We start from the raw sequence: 22,647 nt of genomic DNA, 5'->3' as shown, positions 1-22,647 counted from the left end.
TCGTTTATTGCAGCAATCTGCATCACTTGTCTGGTGGGCCAGTATTAGACACAGAAGACTATTTTACACCCAAGACACAAGAGAAATCATACTGTTCGCTCTTCTGCAAATACATAGTAAGGCCAGTTACTTATATAGAAAAAGGGAAATGTGTACTGCCAGACTTTGATTGAATAAAAGGTCCCAAATTCAGCTATTTCAGAATTACCTGGGAAGCTTGTGTAAGCCTGATCTAAGGTTTAGACTACAAGCTTTCCATATCTTCTATCAACATTCCTGCATTAAGAAAAAAATCCTTATCCTACATCCAGGTGATTCTTTGCCCATAAAGCATGAAAAGTGCTGAAAATTATTAATATTCCCAGATTTGCATTACTCACGTGTAAACCTTAAGAACAAAGTCCTTTTCTTCCTTTAGTTCTGTGAGTGATTGTAGGACATCCAAGATGCTTAAGACCGCACAGCCATATGGTCGCCTGTAGTGCAGGTGAGCAGGGCCCTTCTTTGAATCATTCAGGAGCATCCGGCCTTGGGCACAGCAGAGAACACCAATAAGACTGAGAATTCCACACTTCTCTCCAGAATTTCCTGACTGTCATCCATGGAAGCCAGAGCTAGAGGCACCTAAGAGTTCATCTAAGATGCAAGGCTAATGAGCTGAGGGAGTCATTCAAGGAGATTCACATGGAGGAACAGCAAACAGGCCTCTAGTTGATGGCTGTTCTCCTGCATCACATGCCATGAATCATGCTTCTCAATTCTTTAGCCAATGCCAAACAGGCTAGTTATTAACTACTGAAAATAAAAGGAGCAATTTCTAGAATTTCTTTGGAGAATCAGCTTTCCAAATAGATTTAAAATTGTGAGGCACATTAAGGATACAAAGGTTAGTATTTTCAGGGCCAGATATAAACTATGCATATACAGAAAAGGAGGACCTTGTGTTTTCCCACTCAAACTCTGCCACCAAAGGCAGTCCTAAACCAACATAGGAATGAGAACAGGCGAAGGGAGAGGATGGCTGATTATTTTTTTCTGCTTACCAAGGTTCTACCTAGGGGCAGGAAGACTTGAAAATACTGGAACCCCAACAAATGCTTTATTAAGCACAGCAAAATAGACGGTTTGTTGGAAAAGGATCAAAACAGTATTTGACAAAAATGTACATGATATACCAGAACAAGAACCTATGAAGGAAGACTTGGTTAGTCACAGCCCTAAAAGTTATGACATAAACTTGAAATAAGGATGGGCAAACCAATTGAAGAACAGTAGCAAAGGCCAGTTTTTCTTTCATTTGGTTTGGAATTGAGATGCCATCCACCTTCTGGGGTGATGACAGTAACTTTAATCTTGTGGAAAAGCATACAGATACATAATTTTAGACACAAAGCACAGCAAAGGGAATTCACCACTTGTCAAGTTGGCACTCCTGGCAATCTGCTGTAAGATCTTTGAGGAGGAAGATAGGTAAAGAAACAAGTCACTGGGCTGAATAGACTGTCAAAAACCAGTGTACTTAAAAGGAGTAGGTCTCAAACCAATTAGGTAACAGAAGATTTCAAATGAGAAAAAGTGCACTGATTTATATCAACCCCGACACTGCAGCAGTTGAGCTTAAAGGCAGATAAACTGTACTCTAGTCTGGCGACCTGAAATAACAGGTCAGAACTGGGAGACAAAGCTCATGCATACAAGATATCTCAAGTTAGGTTTAGTAACACGAATATATAAAGTGAACAGTACCTATTCGGATCACATGGGCAACTATATATAAATCTCTCTTCAGATCTTTGCTGCTCAGATCCTAAGAAGAGAAAAAAAAAAGTTAAGTTCAGACGAATACACAGAACATAATGAAAAGTTCACTTTGAATGTTACAGTGATCTGCTTTAGAGTATGTTACCTTTAGGTAGTGGAAAACAGATTACAATACACAAGAGTTTAGTATTAGATCCTTGCAGCAAAAGTTTGTATATCTTATATGTCACTGGAAGATTAATTTAATAACAGTATTTTTCCCAATCTCATTTAGACCACCTAAAAATCAAAATCTATGGAAGTTCTTACATTAAAAATCTTCATGATTTTGCCTCAACCCATGTTTATCTTATCATGTAAAAACATTCTGTACCAAGAAAATATATGTTCACTACAGAAAAAGAAAAGATCATTCATGGCTGAAATTTGGAAATTTTATTCTCTACTAATTTTACAGGTATTCCATACTGACTTACTCCCTTTAGATGAGAACAGTTTTGCAGTAAATCTTTTATAATTTGATCTACTTTTGTAACTTCAGATATTTATCATTTGTATTAAGTTATAAAGTTGAAAATAATTTTATTGGAAATTTTTTTTAGGATTTATTTTTATTGGAAAGTCAGATATATATAGAGAGGAAGATCTTCTATTCACTGATTCACTCCCCATGCAGCCACAAAGTCCTTAAGGTTTTAATTTTTATGCACTGTTGTAATTGGCACTAAGGGAGACAAGCAAGTTATACAACTGAAAGGAGTGCTGACTTTCAGGTCCCGTGCTTTGTTTGTCTTACTCTAGTCCCAACCTTGCCTGATGGCTCTAAACATAGGAAAGAAGATGTTAAAAAGTTCTAGGCAATGGCAAAGCTGAAGCTTTAAGATTCTAGATGGTTACAATATTTTGCCAAGTTCTTAAAATGACACATACTCAAACAGGTTGCAAATAATTTAACAGAAGTCGGTGTTTTTGGAATCACCAATATATATTTTTACATGAAAACTTTTTATATTGAAAAAGGATGTTTCTAGCTCTATTTCATTAATTTTAATTTAAAATGAAATTCTCAAAATAGCACAATAGTCTGATAGTTACTCTGATGAGTGCTAAATAACAAATGCAAATTTTAAAAGATTATCACTTTTATTCCTTTTTGAAGTTGAAATGTATTTATTACTGATAAGCACAAACATGTTTGACACATTTAAAAGTGAAATGGTAAGTTTTAAACAGTAGATTGTATTATTCTAAACTCCAAAATTTCTAGACAATTCAAGCCAGTTACTAAAGATGACCAAATAATTATCAGATGGGCTGACACAAGAATTAGGCATTATTGCCTTGGCTCTGGCTCACTGAATAAAAGGAAAGAGTCCCAAGTATAATGTATGGTATGTCTCATGTAGGTGGGTGGGAGTTCTTTTGACCACTGTGTACATGGTACTCATACATAATTCTCACTAGTATGGATTAGAGGTCAGTGAAAATAAGATAGCTATCTTGTTAAATAAAAATGCATGCTTAAATCTGGTTCTCATAGGGCTATTAAAATTGTACTCTATACTCTTTAAGACTAAGTATCAAGCACAGTCACTTATATTTAAATATAAAACATGCTAAAACCAAGATGAGGGAAGTGTAAGGTACCAGCATTTATTTATTGAGCCAGGTGTGGGTCTTGACTTCATGGTATAAATTAAACTTGCTCACTGGATGAAACTTGGGGCCTAGAATCTTCGACTTATCATATTCCATATGAAAGATGGAAAGATTATTTTACTTCTCTGTGCCCAGGCAATTTTTCCATAGAGATAAAGGGATTTATAAATATAAAATACAGCAAATTTATTCTCTTAAGCTTCAGGTAGGGAGAAATATTTTAATATATGATGTTATCACAGTAATAAGTTCAATTGTGAATTCCAAGAAATGAAATACTTAAGAATTTATAAGAGTATAAACAAAGATATAAAACGTAAAGTCAACTAATTCACTGAAGATAGCAGAAATTAATTCTCTGAACTGATCACTAATAGTAGCAAACACACAGGTATTCATTTATTTAAATAACAAATCATTAATGAGATCTCAGCATTTGCCAAGCATTATATGCAAGGTGTTAGAATATCTAATGATGAGAAAATTCACACAGACATTTTCAAACACTTGTGACCACAATCATTGTTAATTGTGAAAGTCACAAAAATCCTCATTGTATTGAAACTCATGTAAGTATGAAACAGTCCCTTTTTAAAAAGATTTATTTAGACAGAATCTAACAAAAGGAAAAATCAGAAAAGTCAGCTTCACAAGCAACTAGGTTGTACCATGGATTCCATAAGTTTATTATGACTCTGATGTCTGCTGAATAACTCTGAGAACTGCTCCGTCTGTATGTTTCCCTTTCCCTGTCACTAAGTTAAGCTAACATTCCGCATTGGCCACTGTTGTGGCTGCATTTTCTTGTACTACTGTAGCATATTTTCCAGTCTGGAAAATTCCTTTAACTCTCAAAAGATCTTAGTCTTTATGCAATGACAAAACAAGTTCCACCAAAAGTATTTCATATAGCTTTTTAAAAAACCATGAAAAACCTGGATATCATCTTTTTAAAAATATTTGTATGCCTTGTAAAAATTCCTCAGGAGCTTCGACTATATTGCAAAGCATCCTGAGAGCAGCACATTGAATGTAGAAGAGGTACGCAGGCGGACAAAAGCATACCATGTTATGGGTTTCTCTGACTTATAATGTTGGAGCTACAACTTTGGCCTCTTGGCTAATACAGACAATTGAAATGCTAAATAAAAATTTTTATGTATTGTAATTATGTTAGAATGCCATTATTAACTTCAGTTTTCAAGAAATGAGGACTGCACTCATATTCAAGGACTCAAGGATAGTACATGCACAATTCTGCTTTCACAAACCTAAAGAACAAGTCATCAACAATTTCTCTTGCTTTATCAGATAATTTCAGAGAATCAGGATCCAGGAAAACTGTCTATAGTTACTGAGACATTTTATTCTAGACAAATGGGTATCTCATCTCTTTCTAATTGTTTTAGAAAGGAGGACTCAAAGAATGGCCTCAGAGTTCAGGTGCTTTCACCTCAGAAGCTCTAACCTAAGACCCCAATTGTTATTTTCTGACTAGATGGCATTGACCTTTCCAGACTAAACTCTATTACTGCCCTTAATCATCTTCACAGATCTGCTTTTCCTATACTTTCTTCTTGCATTAACTCTTAGGTATTGAATTGTAAGCTCACAGATGGACAAAACATTTTTTTAACAGATTTATAAGTATTTCTGTACCTCAGGAGCATTTTCAATAAGCCCTATCCCTGTAAAAACAATGTCTAATTTTGCAGTAATATTATGTAATGTTTTTGAAATGTAAAGTTGTAGTAAATTAACTAAAAAGGAAAATGAGCAAATGCTGTTTTATTTTTCAGAGAAAGGAAACACATCAGATTTCCAGTTAAGTATTATCTGCATCTAAATGGCACACCTTATGCTTTCAAGTACTCACTATTACCAGTCAATTACACACGACATGCAGTCAGTGGCAATGTCAGAGTATTATCTCCTAAACTCAGCAGATTTTGTTGTATTTTGGTTATCACCGAGACAGAACAAAGAATCTATGCTAGTTAAAACTTGTTAAACTTGTGACACACCAGGGAGAAAAAAAGGTAGGTGGGATGGGGAAAGATTGATTGACAAGTACTAGGTTATACCTAGATAGGAGTAGGTTATTCCTAGATAGGAATTCTGGGATTCTATGACAGAAGGGTGAATACAGCTCATATTAATGTACTATTTATTTACCTATAAAAAAAGAAGACAGATTTTGGATGTTTTTATTATAAAGAAACATTAAATGGTTGAAATGATAAGTATATTACCCAGATTTAACATTACACAGTATATACATCCTCCAAAACATCACATAGTACACAGTAAACACAATTTTTATTTCTTAAAATTTTAAGTGAAATTTTTAATAATTAAAATTGTGACACAGTCTTGTCTCCTCTTTCATGAAACTCTAATAAAAAAAAAGCGGAATAGTCTCCTTGTTGCAAACAAATATCAGAGTCAACCTGGAAGTATACATGAGGTAATGTGGCTTTACTAAGTTTTGCATGTTTCAGTAAGTAGATCACCAAGTCTTTCCTAAGTTGATGAGGCCATGAACAATAGAAAGACTACTGAGAAAAATCTAAAGTCCATGTCATAGAAAAAAAAAAAGACCATCTGTTGGGCTGATATTTGAAAGAGGACTATCGAGTCTCTCCTTTTATGGAATTACTGACAGTTGGCTAGGTTGTAAATCTGGATGTCTTCAAGAAGAAACTACACTTACACAAAAAAGAAATTCCCAGTGGCCTTGGATAGGAATAGTAAGAAAGATGTTTGTCATATTTTGTCTATTATTTGAAAAAGATTATATAACCTGTATTAGTAAAAGCTACGTGATTATATTTCTTTAATACAAAATCATTTAAAAATTGTGGCTAATTTCAAGTTTCTATAAATATGTCATTAAAACCTGATAGAAACATAAATTAAGGCCCATTCTTTCTCTATGTAGAAAATAATAAATTCTTGTTTCCAGGGTAATACTATACACATAACAGGCCCCTGGTTAGAGTCAACAGCAAAGAAGGGAAAGATAATTTACACATACTGTAAAAAGGGCACACATTCGTTCTATCTTCTCCGGGTTCCTTGGCCCGCCATTCTTGTTGAGTCTCACCAGAAACCGCTCACTGAAACACAGAAAGAGAGACAGAAATGTAAGGAATTATATGCTCCAGAATAAATAAAAGGGCATATGCAGAGAAACCCTAAATACTTAGAGAGCAGCTTGCAGTGACAGGCAAGGCCGAAAACACATGGCAGGACACTTTTTGCTTTGTACCATCCAACATAAAATGAACACTTTAAAATTGCCTTATAGGTGCTGTTTACTTGTTGGTTGTGGCTGTGTGTGTCTTACCTTTTGGAAAATGTGTGCTGCTTTCTGAAGGCAGCAAAGGGGACTATGACTATGTCCTTTATTTTTCCCAAATATCCACTAAGTGCCTGGTATGATGTTAAATTTATAACAAGTATATATGTATATCCTTTGATGTGAGTGCTCAGAGTATCATAAAAATATTTAACATACTAGATCCAAAGAATCATCATGACCCAATTTACATCATTCAGTATAACTCTTGAGAATCATTTTGGGGCTAAGAAAACAATGCTACAGGGGCTTATATAAAAATTTGGAGAAAATTCAAAGACAATGTATAACAGCTAAAGCATCAATCAAAATTCAAACAATACAGGTGTTTGTAACATTTGGAGAAATAGGGCCCAGCGCGGTGGCGCAGTGGTTAAGGTCCTCGCCTTGCACGCCCGGGATCCCATATGGGCACCAGTTCTAATCCTGGCGGCCCCACTTCCCATCCAGCTCCCTGCCTGTGGCCCGGGAAAGCAGTCGAGGACGGCCCAAAGCTTTGGGACCCTGCACCCACAGGATGCAGGGAGACCCGGAAGAGTCTCCTGGCTTCGGATCAGCATAGCATCGGGCCGTTGCGCTCCCTTGAGGAGTGAATCATCGGATGGAAGATCTTCCTCTCTGTCTCTCCTCTCTGTATATCTGACTCTGTAATAAAAAAATAAAATGAATCTTTAAAAAAAAAAAACATTTGGAGAAATATTTCCTTGCACCCCCGCCTTCCTACTCTCATACCTATCTCTTCAGCCTAAGATTTCAATTATCAATCATAAAAACTGTATATAATTTTTTCTAAAAATAATTTAAAATTATAATTATTATTTTCCATGATCAAGTTTTGTAGGTAAAGGGATTCCCCCTTCCCCTCTTCCTTACTCATTTTCCCTCCCACCATTTTCCCCCACATTATTACAGTTGCAAGTTTAACATTCTGCTATTTAAGAGTATCATGGCATTATAGGTATAGGCAATGGCAGAAAATCTAGTATCTAATTGCCTAGATATATTTAACAGTTAATTAGGAGTTTTCCTCTTATTCTGGAGTAGAGATGCATATTACAATGTCTCTAAACTTTCTGTTACACTAGTATCTATTATACAGTTCACCTATGAAAATATACATATATACATATACATATATATGTATATGCATATGTATACACACATATATATACATTACACTGGAGTTACAAACTATAATACCAACTGCACTATTTAGTAGTTTGTCCTATATTCGTTTGTTTCATTAGCCAACAAAGAATTATCAAATCCCATATGCTACACATGGAAATGCAAATCTGAACAAGACACACACGAATACACAAGGTACTTTATCTTCATGGAGCTTAAGATATCTGGAGATTAATCTCAAAATATTTGGGCCAGTTATAAGTCTGAGATTCCTCAGATTTGAAAAGTAAATGGGATTAAGCAGAGAATGTGTATGGAATAAAAAAAAAAAAGCAATTTGGTCTGAGACTTGAGGGGACACTGATATTTAAGAAACAGGCAAAAGTAGAACTAGCAGAGTAGATACATATGGACAAAGAAAACACAGAAATAAAATAAAGACTTGGAAATACTGTTTTAGTCAATGTAAGAGAGGTCTAAAAGAAGAGAGATCAGCCAACAAAGTCCAGAGTCATTCAAAGTCACATGAGACAAAGATAAAACATAAGCAGCTGAGTAGGCTGCTATCTGGAGCTGCTCATAGAGACAGGTACAATTTGGAAGGGTTACACTAAGCCCTGAGTCAAAAATAAAGGAGTGGATGAGGCACATGCCTAGGTGAACTGCACTGCTAGCTCTTTACGACCCAACGAACTTCTCTCTCTCCTTAACAGTGGAAGTAGTCACCAAAGGTTAGTTTTCATCTTGCCTTTCTGATAATTTGTGAAGCTCAAAATAATCATGGGTTTAGGACATACTACTAATTTCCTGTTTTTCTAGCATCTTCAATGAGTGTAATAAATAAATACTATTTTCTACTAGTATTTAAATCATTTGAAGACAAATATCTAATGTTCTTATGATATGACAAATTTGTTCTTCAAAAGGAATGTTCCAGTTTTGTTGAGAGACACTGCATTACACACAGTTAGATAGGCCCTATCAACCCATTTTATGGGTCTGTAGGATCACACTTTAACAAATGCCAGCCTGTTTGCCAACTACAGCTACAGCAACTACTCATATTCCTGAAGGAAACCATACTCCAAAGAGCCAAAGAAATATATTAATGAGAACTTACAAACACCTGTGTTTCTATATGAGAGCAAAAGGATACTCCCTAAAGTTATACGGGTAAGAAACTCTGCTACTCACTAATCTATTTCAAGAGAAAAAAAGGCTGCCAATACCCTTACTTTTTAGTAGACATATTTTAAGTGAACTACTCCATATTTAGTTGTCTTTATAATGATGAGATATGAACATATGGTACATGAAGTTAACTTCATATTACTGAGCAAGTACTTACAAATAAATTCCCTAATTTGAATTTGTGGCAAGTTTAATGGTATTTTCATTTTAAGGTCACTTGCTGTTAGAGAGCTGTAATTCTGGGGAAACACCACATTTAAAAAGCCTCTTCATGACTGGCATTCCTTCAGTAAATGTTTGGTGACTGCCAATGAGCTGCCAGCCTACGTTAGGTACTGAGGCATAGGCAGTCTCATTCCTTAGGGAGGTTATTTTCCAGAAATACAGGAATGTTTCAGGAATATAAACAGTGTCCCAAAATAAATTCAGAACTTTCCAACTCTCTCAAGTTAATATTTATGCTTCTCATTTGTTCCTCTGTGGAAATGGATGCCATCTCTCTCATGCTTATCTTTCAGGTACTTGAAAACAAAAGAGCTGTCCCATGGCTGCACTACACTGTACAACTCAACAGATTAAAACATCACCAATATTCCCTCACAGGTTAGTTTTTCCAATATAGATGCTTTAGCTCTATTTTTTCAAGTTCTTCAAATTCTTTTACTCATTTCAAGCACAAATGGGTTTCATAAAGTTGAACTAGGGTCCACTGTAGTTGTTTCTAAATTCACTTTAGTATCAGCTTTCTTCCCCCTTTCAGCAAAATCTTACATTGCTCATCAACATATGAAAATTAAAAAACAGAATTACTTTGGTTAAATCAGAAATGGGGACCCAGAGAATGGTGGTAGGATGCAGGACTCATCCTTACTTAGATCTCTGCATTAACCACCTTCAGTCCTTGAGACACTTCAGTGTATAATTCAAAGGCTTTTTTTCTTTCTCCCTAGTTTTTTAAAAGCAAATACTCATTAACTCTTATAATTTTACAGAAACAAATACATCCTGAGGATACAGAAATGCAATGATTATAAAGCCAAAAATTGTAACACAACGTAAAAACTATAATTGCACAGTAAGGGGCAGATAAACTACTGCATTGTGGGCAGGCTTCCTGAAAGATGTATAATAAAAGGTTCTTAAAAGATTGCAAGGCTTTTGCCATTTTGTCAAGGGTATTTAGGGGTGTAGAGAATGAGATTCCAGGAAGACAGAATGCCAGTGATTCATGATTTATGATCTAGTTTGTTGCAAGGTTGAATAAGTATGATTTTAGAAGGCACTGGAGTAGTTCTTAGATATGTCAGACAACATAGTGTGGACTGGGAAGATTCTCAAACTTAGCTGTCATCAGAAGTACACAGAAGTTTTTTTTAAGTTATAGATTCCTGGGCCCGGCATGGTGGCGCAGTGGTTATGGTCCTCACCTTGCACGCCTGGGATCCCATATGGGCACCAGTTCTAATCCCAGCAGCCCCGCTTCCCACCCAGCTCCCTGCTTGTGGCCCAGGAAAGCAGTCGAGGACAGCCCAAAGCTTTAGGACACTGCACCCGCGTGGGAGACCCGGAAGAGGCTCCTGGCTTCGGATCGGCATAGTATCGACCGTTGCGCTCACTGGGGGAGTGAATCATCGGATGGAAGATCTTCCTCTTTGTCTCTCCTCTCTGTATATCTGCCTTTCCAATAAAAATAAAATAAATCTTTAAAAAATTATAGATTCCTGGGGTCTCTCTCAGATACTTTGTACTTTTATTCCTCAATCATTGTTAGGTGTAACAAGAAGTTTGCAAAATCCCACTGTGGCCCTCAGAGAGGTCCTGAAGAAGTGTCAGCACTCAGAAGGAGCAAGATTACAACTGCCACTTGAGCTGCAGTGTAGAAGTCAGGCTGATAATATGCTACAGAGATAATTGAAATACCCAGGGAAAGCCATGATGTTGTTTTGGAACTGAAGAGGAGTGAAAGAATGTTGTATCATATATTTAGAAGACAGAAATGACTATATTTAGTGGTTTACTGGATATAGTAGGGTCAGTCAGAGAAGATACGAAGTACAGCAATGAATGCTGATTTTGAGGTCTCTGAGGAATAGGCAGGTAACTGGAAAACAAGCCACCAGAAACCAAAGACTAAAGCTCTGAAGAAAGATCTGGAAGTGAGATACAGCTCTTGCCTTTATCAGTTTCCTATAGCAGCAGCAACCGGAGTTTATCAGTTTACCTTGTTTATCAGTTATTACTTTACATGCACACACACAAATACACAAAAATTGCATGTAATTCTCACAACAAGCATGGACATGAAAGATCCCCCGCCCCTTTTTAAGAATTTTTTTTAAGGTCAATTTATTTATTTATTTATTTATTTTACTGGAAAGTCAGCTATACAGAAGGGAGAAGAGACAGAGAGGAAAATCTTCCATCTGATGATTCACTCTCCAAGTGGCCGCAATGGCCAGAGCTGAATCAATCTGAAGTCACGATCAAGGAGGTTCTTCCTGCTCTCCCACGTGGGTGCAGGGTCTTAAATCTTTGGCTCATCCTCTATTGCCTTCCCAGGCCACAAGCTGGGTGCTGGAAGAGAAGTGGAACACCTGCAATACAAACCAGCGCCCATATGGGATCCCGTAGCATGTGAGATGAGAACTTTAGCAACTAGGTTACTGTGCTGCTCCCACTTTCCCTTTTTTTTTTTAACTGCTTTTATTTCCTTAATGTTTTTGTTATTTTTATCAGAGATCCCTCACATGCGTGGTTAAATTTAACTCAAGATATTTAAATTTTCTGTAGATTTAAAAACTCTGAGATCTAAATACTCTTAGATTTTTTCTTTGTAGATTTTAAAATTTATTTTTATTTATGTAAGCAAATAATTTTTCGCAATACTGATATTTAGGAGCATAGTAACACCCCTACCCTACCCTCTTGGCCGCATCACCTGCCACCTTCCACCTTCTTTTTTTAAAAATTTATTTCTTCTTATTATTATCATTTTATGATACAGTTCCATAGATCATGGGATTTCCCATGTGCCACTACTAGAGTTCTTTCACTGCTGGATGTCAGGTCTGAGGACTACCTGGCAGACATGTCTAGGGTGGAACCTGTAGGATGCCACATTGTTGCAGTTTGCAGAGCCAGAAATGAGTTCACTGCCAGCTCAGTGCATGGACAGACAGTCCTGTCCCATAGCCCTTGCATGCTTCAACATTAATGGTGCCTGATATGGCTCAAGGAGGTGGACTAGGTTATACTGGTTATAGCTGTATTTCTGTTCTCTCTCCTCTTGTCCCACTGAGTATTTGTAGTTTTTTTCACTTCTTTGTCAAAAACTTCTATCAGGCTCCTGGAAATATGGTCATTCCTTTTTTTTTTCCTTCTTCTTTTCATATCCCAGAGCAGTTGACATTGTGTCATTTTACCATTGGTTCTCTTTTTGTATTTAGCTTTAAAACCACTTTTGCATTAATTCTATTTGTTATATTTTGGTTTATATAAAAAATGTACTGATGAAAAAGCTTATTAAGGCAATAGGATTATGACCAGTTTCACCAACGAATCCATTTAATGGTTTCCTCATCTATAAGAAACAGAATTTGAGCTTTTTTCTATGTGTTTGTTGTGTGAGAGAGGAGGAGGAAGGCACAATGGAGGGAGGGAGAAGGAGACTGGGACAGACATACATAGAGAAACAGAGAGAATGAGAATTTTTAGACCTTTTTAAGTTAGGTGGAATACATGAATTCTGACAATGACAGACTACAAAGCAGGGAAAGAAAGTAAAGTTCATCACCAGAGGCAGGGAATTTTCCTCCTCTCAGAACATCATTGTGGGAACATTTGGTAGTGAGCTGGAGTCTGTCTCAGACTAGGTCAGTTTAGGCTACACTATACCATAAGGCCTTGAACAGAAGGACCAAAACTGAACTGCAGAACTATTATGGATGGCGTGAACTCATGCAGATAAGCTCCTTTTGCATTGTAAGAGATGTCCTGTTTTGCAAAGGGAAACAGGAACTTAATAAACAAAGTGCTCATCCTTCATTTTAAAAGAAAATTTCTCTCAAAGGGCTTCCTGAAATTTTTCACAGAAGCAGATTATCTCATTTGGGTACACTGCTTGACACTCAGGCAGAACCCTCAACCATCAATTACAGAAGCAGCTGATTCTCAAGAAAAGTTTATTCCACACAAGGGTATTTTTATTGCTGTGTGAATAAAAATGGAACTTTAGAGATTGCTTTGCACAGCATCTATACAATGTGACTATCATAAGTGTTTTCACATGATCACTGAGGAAAGGTACATTTTTCAAGGCAAATTTGTATGTTCAAAATTGGGAACAAAAGAGAATCCTTAATAAGAATGAGCTGAATGATGATATTAATCATGTTAAGCTTTAAGCATCTTGGCTAATTTCACAGAGCTCCAGCAATAGAATCAGGAGTATTAACAGGCACACCAGTGGCACACAGAAAATAAGGTAGTTACACTTTTATTTATTTACAATGGAACACTTGATGAATTTGTGTGTCATCGTTGTGCAGGGGCCATGCTAATCTCTGTATCATTCCAATTTCAGTATAAGCTGTAAAAGTGAGCATGGCAGTCACACTTTAAAAAAATTTATTTATTTGAAAGGCAGAATGTTGGAGAGGGGAGGAGCGAGGGAGAGAGACACAGAGAGACAGAGAGAGAAAGAGAAAGAGGACAGGGAGAAAGAAAGGAGAGAACAGGGAAAGAAGAACAGGATCAGGTAAGGAGAAAGTTTACCAAGTTCCCCTGCTTGATCCACTCCCAGACCCAGATCTCACACATGCCAGTGGGTGCCAGGCCCTTACCCGGCATGGCTTGCCCCTGTCCTGGCCTTTGTATGAGCTGGTGGATGTTGCGCCCCAGCCCACTCTGCCTCACACCCTTTTTAAGGGTGTGCATGTGGGTGCTGCAGCCTGGACCAGCCCCTCCTATTTCCAGCCCCAGTACCTTTGAGTGTGGGTGAGTTGCACGGTCATGCCAGCTCAGCCCATCACCATCCCAACTCTTAAGTCAAACAGCAGGATTCGCAATTGCATAGGGTTGGACCCATATATCCTCCACAGAATCCACCCCCAAACCTCTTTCTCTCATGCACTGTTTGTTGTCATGGCTCAGCCTAATGTGAACTGTCCCCTGATCTGACACTCACTAACAGTTACTGGAATCTAGTCCTGACAGACCGGTCCCCAGCCCGAGTTTACGTATGGCCTGGGATGTTGCGGTCTTAATGACCCATCTTACCTTCTTTCTTTCTTTCTTTTTTTTTTTTTAAGATTTTTAAGTTTTTTTTTTTTTTTTTGGAAAGTTAGATATACAGAAGAGCAGAGACAGAGAGAAAGATCCTTTGTCCGATGATTCACTTCCTAAGTGGCTGCAATGGCAGGAACTGCGCCAATGTGAAGCCAGGAGCCCACAGCCTCTTCCAGGTCTCCCATGCGTATGCTGTGATCCAAAGCTTTGGGCTGTCCTTCACTGCTTTCCCATGCCATAAGCAGAGAGCTGAATGGGAAGCAGGGCTGCCGGGATTCTAACAAGCATCCACATGGGATTCCAGCACATACAAGGCAAGCTTTAGTTGCTAGGCTACTACACCACGCACGATCCTCTCTTTTTATTTACTTCTACTTTGAGATCCAGCTAGAATGCCAGAATTGCTTTCCTTCATTCCAACCTACATGAGAATATCACAGCACCATGCATAGTTTTCATAATAGTATTTATCACAATTTTTACATTATATATTCACTTATGTGACCACATATTTAATATTGGTGGGGCTGCCCTTAGAAAGGATACTATCAGTTTCTTTCTCTCTGTGGATGCTCCCTCTCACATGCAACAACTCAGGGCTTCCCACCACCTGAGGCTGGGTATCAGCTACATTTGCTTTGTTATTTGCATATGTCTTTATTCTGGCGTTGAATACACCCATCCTTTTCTCTTCCTGAATGGCAACAGCTAAAACGCTACTTTCAGTTTTCATATGGAAAATAGGTATGGGTTTGGGGGGAGAGGTTACAGATGACTTCACAATACAATGGGAATTGAGGCCAAAATCCCAGGTAATTCATATCTCTTAACATATTTCAACCTTATCAGAGCTTCAAGTAACCCTTACCTGATCTGCTTGCCTTCTCTCATGTCATACAATGAGAAGAAGACATCAGTATCTTCTCCAATGGTATTGTAGGTGAAACTCTTCAGGTTAAAGAAGAAGTGGTGTGGCACCGGCATCCGACAGGTCTCTCCATGACGTGGGCGCATTGTATCTACCTAATGAGCAATGTAAAAAAGTTTCTATTTTATTTCTTATGATGATCACCAAAAATTAAAATAAATTACTAACTCTCCTCATGTTGTCAGAGGATTATTTAAGAGGGAAACTGAAGACATTTTTTCCACATTGATAGACTTGGACTGTGGTAGTCAAGCAAGCAGCTGAGAGGGGGAAACTGTGAAGGAGATATGGAGATAGCAATTCTAGCTTAGACACAAATGCAAAATCTCCATCAAGTCACAAACATCTGCATTCTACATGGGATCATCTTCTAAGCCTTTATTAGAGGTTGTGTTATGGATTTGGTTTACACTGCTAGAAGAATAATTGTATTCTAAATAATATTTTCATTTTATCCCAGACATATTCATTTTAGTCTCTTGATTTTAACAGGGCTATAAAGGAGTGCACAGAGGAACGGAGACTAGCCAGATCTCCTTGGGGAATCAAGGTTCCCTGGAGGAAAGACATCATATAACCAAGAAGTCAATGATGCCTATAATTTCCCAGGACATTCATATGAAAAAAAAGGTCCAAATAAGATGCTGACCTGGGATGTGCTCTGTTGTACACTCTGCCGGCTAGACAAATGCTGTGGAAAGAAAAAAAGGAAGAATAGTTCACTCTGTGGAAAGGAACAGATGTTTATTAAGTATTCTCTATAGGCTAGGTAGTCTATAATGTATTTTATATGTATGACTTCATTTAATTCCTATACTTTTGTTGGACAACTGTTATTCATATTAGAAGAAGGCACCTAAGTCTTACAGTAAGGAAGTAATTTGCTGAATGGCACAAACAGGAAGATGGTGAATCCTGAATTCAAGTCCCAGCCTCTCTTTGAGTATTTCCAGTAGCTTTGAGTAATAAGACTCAAAGGTGAAAATTTGGCATAATTTTTTTTTTGTTCTAGTACTATCCTTTCCACATACTGTATTACTTTCTAGGCTGCCTGATTCAAATTCTTCAGGCTTTCCATACTAAACACTTTTTCACAAAAATGGCTCCCTTCCAAGCAGCTTTCCAAGAGGCTGTTCCTTTGCTACTGGCTGAAGTTAGAAGAAGCAGATTCCAATTCCAGTTATGTCACCCATAGGCTGTGAAACTTAGACAAATCAGTTCATATCTCCTAAAAACATTTCCTTAAACCTTGAAATTGATATAACAGACTACCTTATCTTCCTTACAGGAGTGTTGTGAGGTTTAAATTACAGATTTGGAATTAACATGATATAGCAGATATGGACAGAGACAAGCAAAAATACAGCATTTTGAAACCTTTCACATGGCACTATGAGGAAGAATCATTGCTCTGTTAGGCACCCTTAAGCTGTCTCATCAGTACCACCTTATTCAGACCATCATCCCTAGTATTAGGGCTGCATATACTGTGCCTTGCTACCTAAACCTTTTGCATTCCCAGGGACCAAGTATTGTCTTACTTATGTCATATATATAGTGACATACATCAAAAACATAAATTAGTTATGGGGAAGAGAGAGGAGTTTGAACAGTAGGTGGCAAGCTGGAGTTAGACTAAAAGTTTTCAGATGCTTCTATTTGTTCCTACAATTTGTAACTCTAAGCTTCAAAACAAAGTAATATCAGAGAAACAGAAATGCTTATTATCCTGTTCTAAACAGTGCACATTATACACATGCATTGAAATTTCACACTTTAACCCATAAATATGTACAAACATTTTTCATAAAATTGAAAAATATAAAAAATTACAAAAGGCACAGACTGTATTATGGCATATGCCAGTGGGTGCTCGTTCAAGTCCTGGCTGCTCCACTTCCAATCCAACTCCCTGCTAATGCATCTGGAAAAGCAACAGTTGATGGCCTAACTTTTTGGGCTCCTATATCCATATAGGAGACTTGAATGGAGATCCAAGTTCTTGGCTTTGGTCTGGGTCAGCCCTGGCCACCCAACCTTTAGGGAAATAACATGGCAGAAGAATACCTATTCCCTATCCCTTCTTTATATCTCTGTAAGTCCTCCTTTTAAACAAATAAATGTTAAAAAAATTAATTTCCTGCTATATATGTTGCAAAATATCAATACAGTTGGACTCTGAGCAAATATTCTCATCAATCAACTCATTCCTAACGTGTTAAGTGTAAACATTGTACTAGTCAAATGTTAGTTAGCACTAGAAAACAACTGACATAAACAGTTTCCCCAATACACAAGATAATGGGGAAAGATGACATTGAAGCAAGTTATTATAGAGTAAATATGTTTTAGATTTAGCCATAATTTTGAAATTCATATTATAAAAGAAACAAATTAAAGTCAACACATGGCTGGTTTTCTGGCACAGTTGTTTAAGCTGCACTTGGGATGTCTGTATCTCATAGATCAGAATGCTGATTCAAGTCCCTGTTATTTTTCTTCCAATCCAGCTCCCTGCTAATGTGTCTGGGAAACAGCAGATGATGGCTCAAGAGTTTAGCTCCTTGTCAACCACACTGGAGATACAGATGGAGTTCTGGCTCCTGGCTTCAGTCTGGCTCAAACACAGCTATTTTGGTTATTTGGGGAATGAACTAGCAGAGAGATCTGCCTGCCTTTCTCTTTCTCTCTCTTTGTGTTTCAAACAGACAAATAAATCTTGAAAAGAATCAGCACAGATACCTCTTTACTGTCCACTGAGATGTTTTATATTTTGGGCAGTGTGAATTTTCTACTGTTGAAAATGGATTTAGACTGGTTATTTCAGAAGTAAAAACAGAAATACTAAAGGCTTTCTTATTTTTTTTTACCGTATTTTTATTTTTAAAATCCTACTATGTATTTAAAGAGATTTACAGAGAGAAGTAGAGAGGGAAAAGAACTTCCATCCGTGGTTCATTCTCCAAATGGCCGCAATGGCTTCAGCTGAGATGATCCAAAACTAGGAGCCAGAAGCCAATTCCAGGTCTCCCACAAGGGTGCACCACCACACCAGGCCCATATTTAAAGAGATCTTTATGAATCATTATCACTCAACTCTTGCACTCAGGTTTGACCTTTTTGGTTTTTAAATGAAAACGAAAATGTCCTAAATACCAAGTTAAGGTTATGTGTCTAAAGGCTTTTTTTTTTTTTTTAAACAAAACGTACAACAAGGAGTATTATTCAGAAAGCTTCATGTTGGGTCCTTGTAATTTCCAGTAACAGACTCAAATACTAATGTAAAAAGTTTTAAAAAGATATTCCTTTTGACTTTGAATATTTAACCAAAATATTTCATGTATACTTCCATTTTACATTTTGCATGAATCTGTATTCATTTGAGAGGCAGAAAGACAGACAGATATATTCTATTACTGACTCACTCTTGAAATGGCTGCTAATACATAGGGCTGAGCTAGCAGGAAGCCAGAGTTCAAATTCCGTGCAGGACTCCCATGCAGGTGGCCAGGACTCAAAAACTTGAACTATTAATATGTCCCCTAGGATGTGCATTAGCAGAGACCTGGAAGTGGATATTGAGCCTCTAATCACAATTAGGTCCTCTGATAAGGATGTTGGCAATCTTCCAGTTGCTAAAACAAATATCTGCCCTTATTGTGCATTTTTCTTCTGTAACTTAACACAAAAATCTTACATGGTTTTCCATAAACTTAGACTCTCATAATCTTTCTTCATTATATCTAATCCTTTCTAATAAGGAAGTACACTGACTGAAAAGAAAATTCAGCAAAAAATGAGATAAAAAGGTTTGAGGTTTAAGCCTTTTACTAAATCAGTAATTTTAATAAAAACAAGTTTAGCAAAAGCATTTCAAGCACATATTAAAAAAGTTAAACAGTTCTAAAAGGCTTACAATAAGAAGTATTAGTTTTCTGTCCATCCTCATGGGATAAGTAGTTACAAACTTTTTTCCTAGAGTTTATAAAACATTTTTAAATGTCACATTTGCAATGGTTTAAGTTTAGAATTAGCAACTAGTTTTTATATTATTTCAACTAAGGATTTTGATGCCTGTTTCTTCTTTCCTTCACCTATCTTCCTAGTATCTCAAAACTTTTTATTGAAACTATTATTGATTACGATGAAATTTTCAAATACTACTCACTCCTGAGTCAAGTCCCAACTTCAATGCCATTTCTTCTCCTATTTTTGTCTGGAAAATACTTTCTTTAAATTACAGTCACCCTCTGGTATTTTCTGGGGCTGGTTCAAAGAACCAACCACAGATACCAAATTCTACGAAATCTCGAATCCTTTATACAAAGTAGTATTTATACATTTTCTATAGACATTCTTTAACTCCTTCTCTGAATTATTTATAATACATACTACAATGTAAATTCAATGTAAATAGGTGTCACATCATACTGCTTAAAAATAATAACCAGAATTTTTTCCAAATATTTTGGATGTGTGGTTGGTTCAATCTGCAGATACAGAATCTGAATACATAGGGCTGAATAAATAGGCTCTTTCTCCTATGGCCACTAACAGTTCTATAAAATATCTTTCATTAGCACTTTTCAAATGGTAAAAACTGTGAAATTAATTAAAAATTTATTTTTTTTTATTGGACAGGCAGATTTACAGAGAGAAGGAGAAACAAAGATCTTACATCTGCTGGCCAAACGGTCATAACAATAAGAATTGAGCCAATCTTAAGAAGGAGCCAGGAGCTGCTTCTAGACCTCCCATATGGGTGCAGGGTCCCAAGGAGTTGGGCTACCCTTTGTTGCCCTCTCAGACAATAGGCAGAGAGCTGGCTAGGAAATGGAGCAGCCGGGACATGAATTAGCATCCATACGGGATGCTGGTAGTTGCAGGCAGAGGATTAGCTAATTGAGCCATTCTCCTGCCCAAATATATTAAGTTTTTTAAACTTCTACTGGTTTCCATGGTACAGTTTTGCAACTAGGTGTAGGTATTCATCCTTCCCTCTCCCCACTTTCCTCTGCTGTCTTTCCCCTGTATCATGAAAATAACATAGTCCCTTAAAAACTTGTCAAGTATTTTATGAAGATGTTTTTCTCCTGGAGAAATCTCTTCCTAGCCACCATCTTCCTTTTTGCTTTAATCTGAATATCCCCATTTTTATTGCATTTTTCTGCATTTTCTAGTGTTTCCAACCTACTATTAACTGCCTGGATCACTATTGTGGTCTCCTTCACAGATTTCAGCCTCCTTCATTTCACTTTCCATAAAATTAACATGAGAAACCTGTATCTGTTAGTGTCACGTTTAAGATTGTATCCAACGACTGGATAGAGTCCAATTTGCGGCATATAAAGCTCTTCATGATTTGGCTCTCATCTTCTTGATCTAACCTTCTATTCACTAACATCTACCTACATATCAAAGTTACCAAATATTTTGCAGCTTCCTGGAACTCCAAATTTCCCATGAGGTATATAATTTTAGAATTTTTCCCCACTCCCAAAAAATTAGGTCATTACTACTAATAGCATCACTGCATATTTTAATTACATTATGAAGTGCACATATGGCAATCATTTATTTGCAGTCTACTGATTCCAGTAGTTTCTAACATGGGATTCATCCATGAGCCTTAGTGTAAGTATATGGAAAGATTGTCTGTCTTTAAAACTTGTTATAAAATTCTGGATGCAAATTATACTTGTACCGTATAGAAGGAAATATCCAATACCTGGGTTATGAAGTTTCTGAGAGAAAGGATAAGTCTTGTATCACTATTCTTTATGTCTAAACATCTATTATGCATAACTAATACTATGTACATAAGCAGATATACAAAAGTAGCTGATAATATAATGCATAAATCATTTAGGCAAACTTCCTTAGGTCCACAGCCAGGCAATATGCTTGATACCGTATGTTCCATAAAATATTACATTTTCTTAAAGAGCTCATAGAACTTGTAATTCGCACCAAGATGTGTTCATTAAATATATATATTCCTCAAAGTTCAGTTTTACCTATTAGCCCAAGCTTAACCGTTATTTCAAGTTTCTGTTATTTGCTTTACAAGTTCATTTACTTCTGAAGAATGTAATCCTGGTCATTGGTCAAGCCAACAGATTTTTTAAACTACCAACATCCCAAGGATGTATTGGGCCCTGTTTCTCTAGAAAGACTGGTACAGTATTTGTAGGGTCAATTACTGCTTTAACCAACAACTCCTAGTGTCAACCACCTTCTCTTTCTAAGAGATTGGCGGGGGAGGAAAATAACACATGACATTAGCCATTTCTGCAGGCTAGTGGAGCTCTTTTCACCAACAAAATCAACAGAAAAGTAATCCCTGGACAGAACAGTGACCCACCACAGTGTTTCCATTTTAAGAGTCAGTGAATACGTAATGTAAGAATAACAAAGACTCATTAAATATGAAGGAGGAGAGGAAAGGGAACATTTTTAGGAAAACTGTTTCATAACATACGTAGGGCAAATACACATAGGAGAAAAAAATGAGGAACATGTGAACAAGCTACTCTACATTAGTTTACTTACCATCTTATAGAGATCTGAGACGCTAATTTGATCTGAATCCACTACTTCAAAATCCTTCCGGGGCACCAGGTCCAGACCCAAATGTCTAGTAAAGAGAAAGACCACACTCAGCATACAATGCCCTCAGACAGTAGATCTTTGTTAATGTGTTCGAGAGCCTATACCTTCTAGATACTATGGACAGAAGTTCAGACCCTGCATTAGCAGAAACATGCCTTTATCTAGCAACACCTAATTTTATTCAGTTTTACATAAATATGGTAAGAGATTTTTGAGTGACACAATTCCAGTCATGAACCAGTTGTACTTGTGATGATAAAAGGGTTTTGTTCAATACTTTTTTTAAAAGGGTCTTTAAGTGTGGATTTTTTTTAATATCCTTAAAAAGTCACGTTTACTTTTCTCTTTCACTACATTCTACAAGTATGCTCGCTGTTCAGTAGTGACTACATTTATTGCTACAAAAAAAATTATTCAGGGCAATCAGGTCAATTAATAGTTCACAGCCAATACATAGAAATCAGTGAAAAAGATACTAAACTCAAAGAGATGTATGTTTTAGTTCAATTTCAGTTTAACTAACTGATATTAACAAAGACCTGATCAAAAATTGGTACCAACATCTTTCTCTTAAAGATTTATTTTATTTTTATTGGGAAGTCAGATATAAAGAGAGGAGGAAAGACAGAAAGGAAGATCTTCTGATGATTCACTCCCCAAGAGGCCACAATGGCTAGAACTGTGCCAATCTGAAGCCAGGAGCCCAGAGCCTTTTCTTGGT

General features: G+C 36.9%; 1 protein-coding gene and 1 pseudogene across 1 annotated transcript in view; both read right to left on the bottom strand.

Annotated features, from left to right (window-relative positions):
- Window positions 1–22,647, bottom strand: part of DOCK3 (dedicator of cytokinesis 3) — a 251,319-nt gene that overhangs the window by 113,683 nt on the left and 114,989 nt on the right. Inside the window, exons 7-12 of the mRNA XM_040994546.1 lie at window positions 21,867–21,951; window positions 15,964–16,005; window positions 15,255–15,409; window positions 6,458–6,539; window positions 1,747–1,807; window positions 381–528 (exon numbers count right to left, since the gene is read on the bottom strand). Coding sequence (XP_040850480.1) covers window positions 381–528; window positions 1,747–1,807; window positions 6,458–6,539; window positions 15,255–15,409; window positions 15,964–16,005; window positions 21,867–21,951 — 573 coding nt within the window. The remainder of the gene's footprint in view (window positions 1–380; window positions 529–1,746; window positions 1,808–6,457; window positions 6,540–15,254; window positions 15,410–15,963; window positions 16,006–21,866; window positions 21,952–22,647) is intronic.
- LOC121166193 lies at window positions 13,603–13,702 on the bottom strand (annotated as a pseudogene).

Source organism: Ochotona curzoniae, unplaced genomic scaffold, assembly GCF_017591425.1.
Source record: "Ochotona curzoniae isolate NIBS_2020 unplaced genomic scaffold, NIBS_Ocur_1.0 contig_908, whole genome shotgun sequence".
Classification (NCBI taxonomy): Eukaryota; Metazoa; Chordata; class Mammalia; order Lagomorpha; family Ochotonidae; genus Ochotona; species Ochotona curzoniae.
This window is presented reverse-complemented; position numbering and strand designations above follow the sequence as displayed.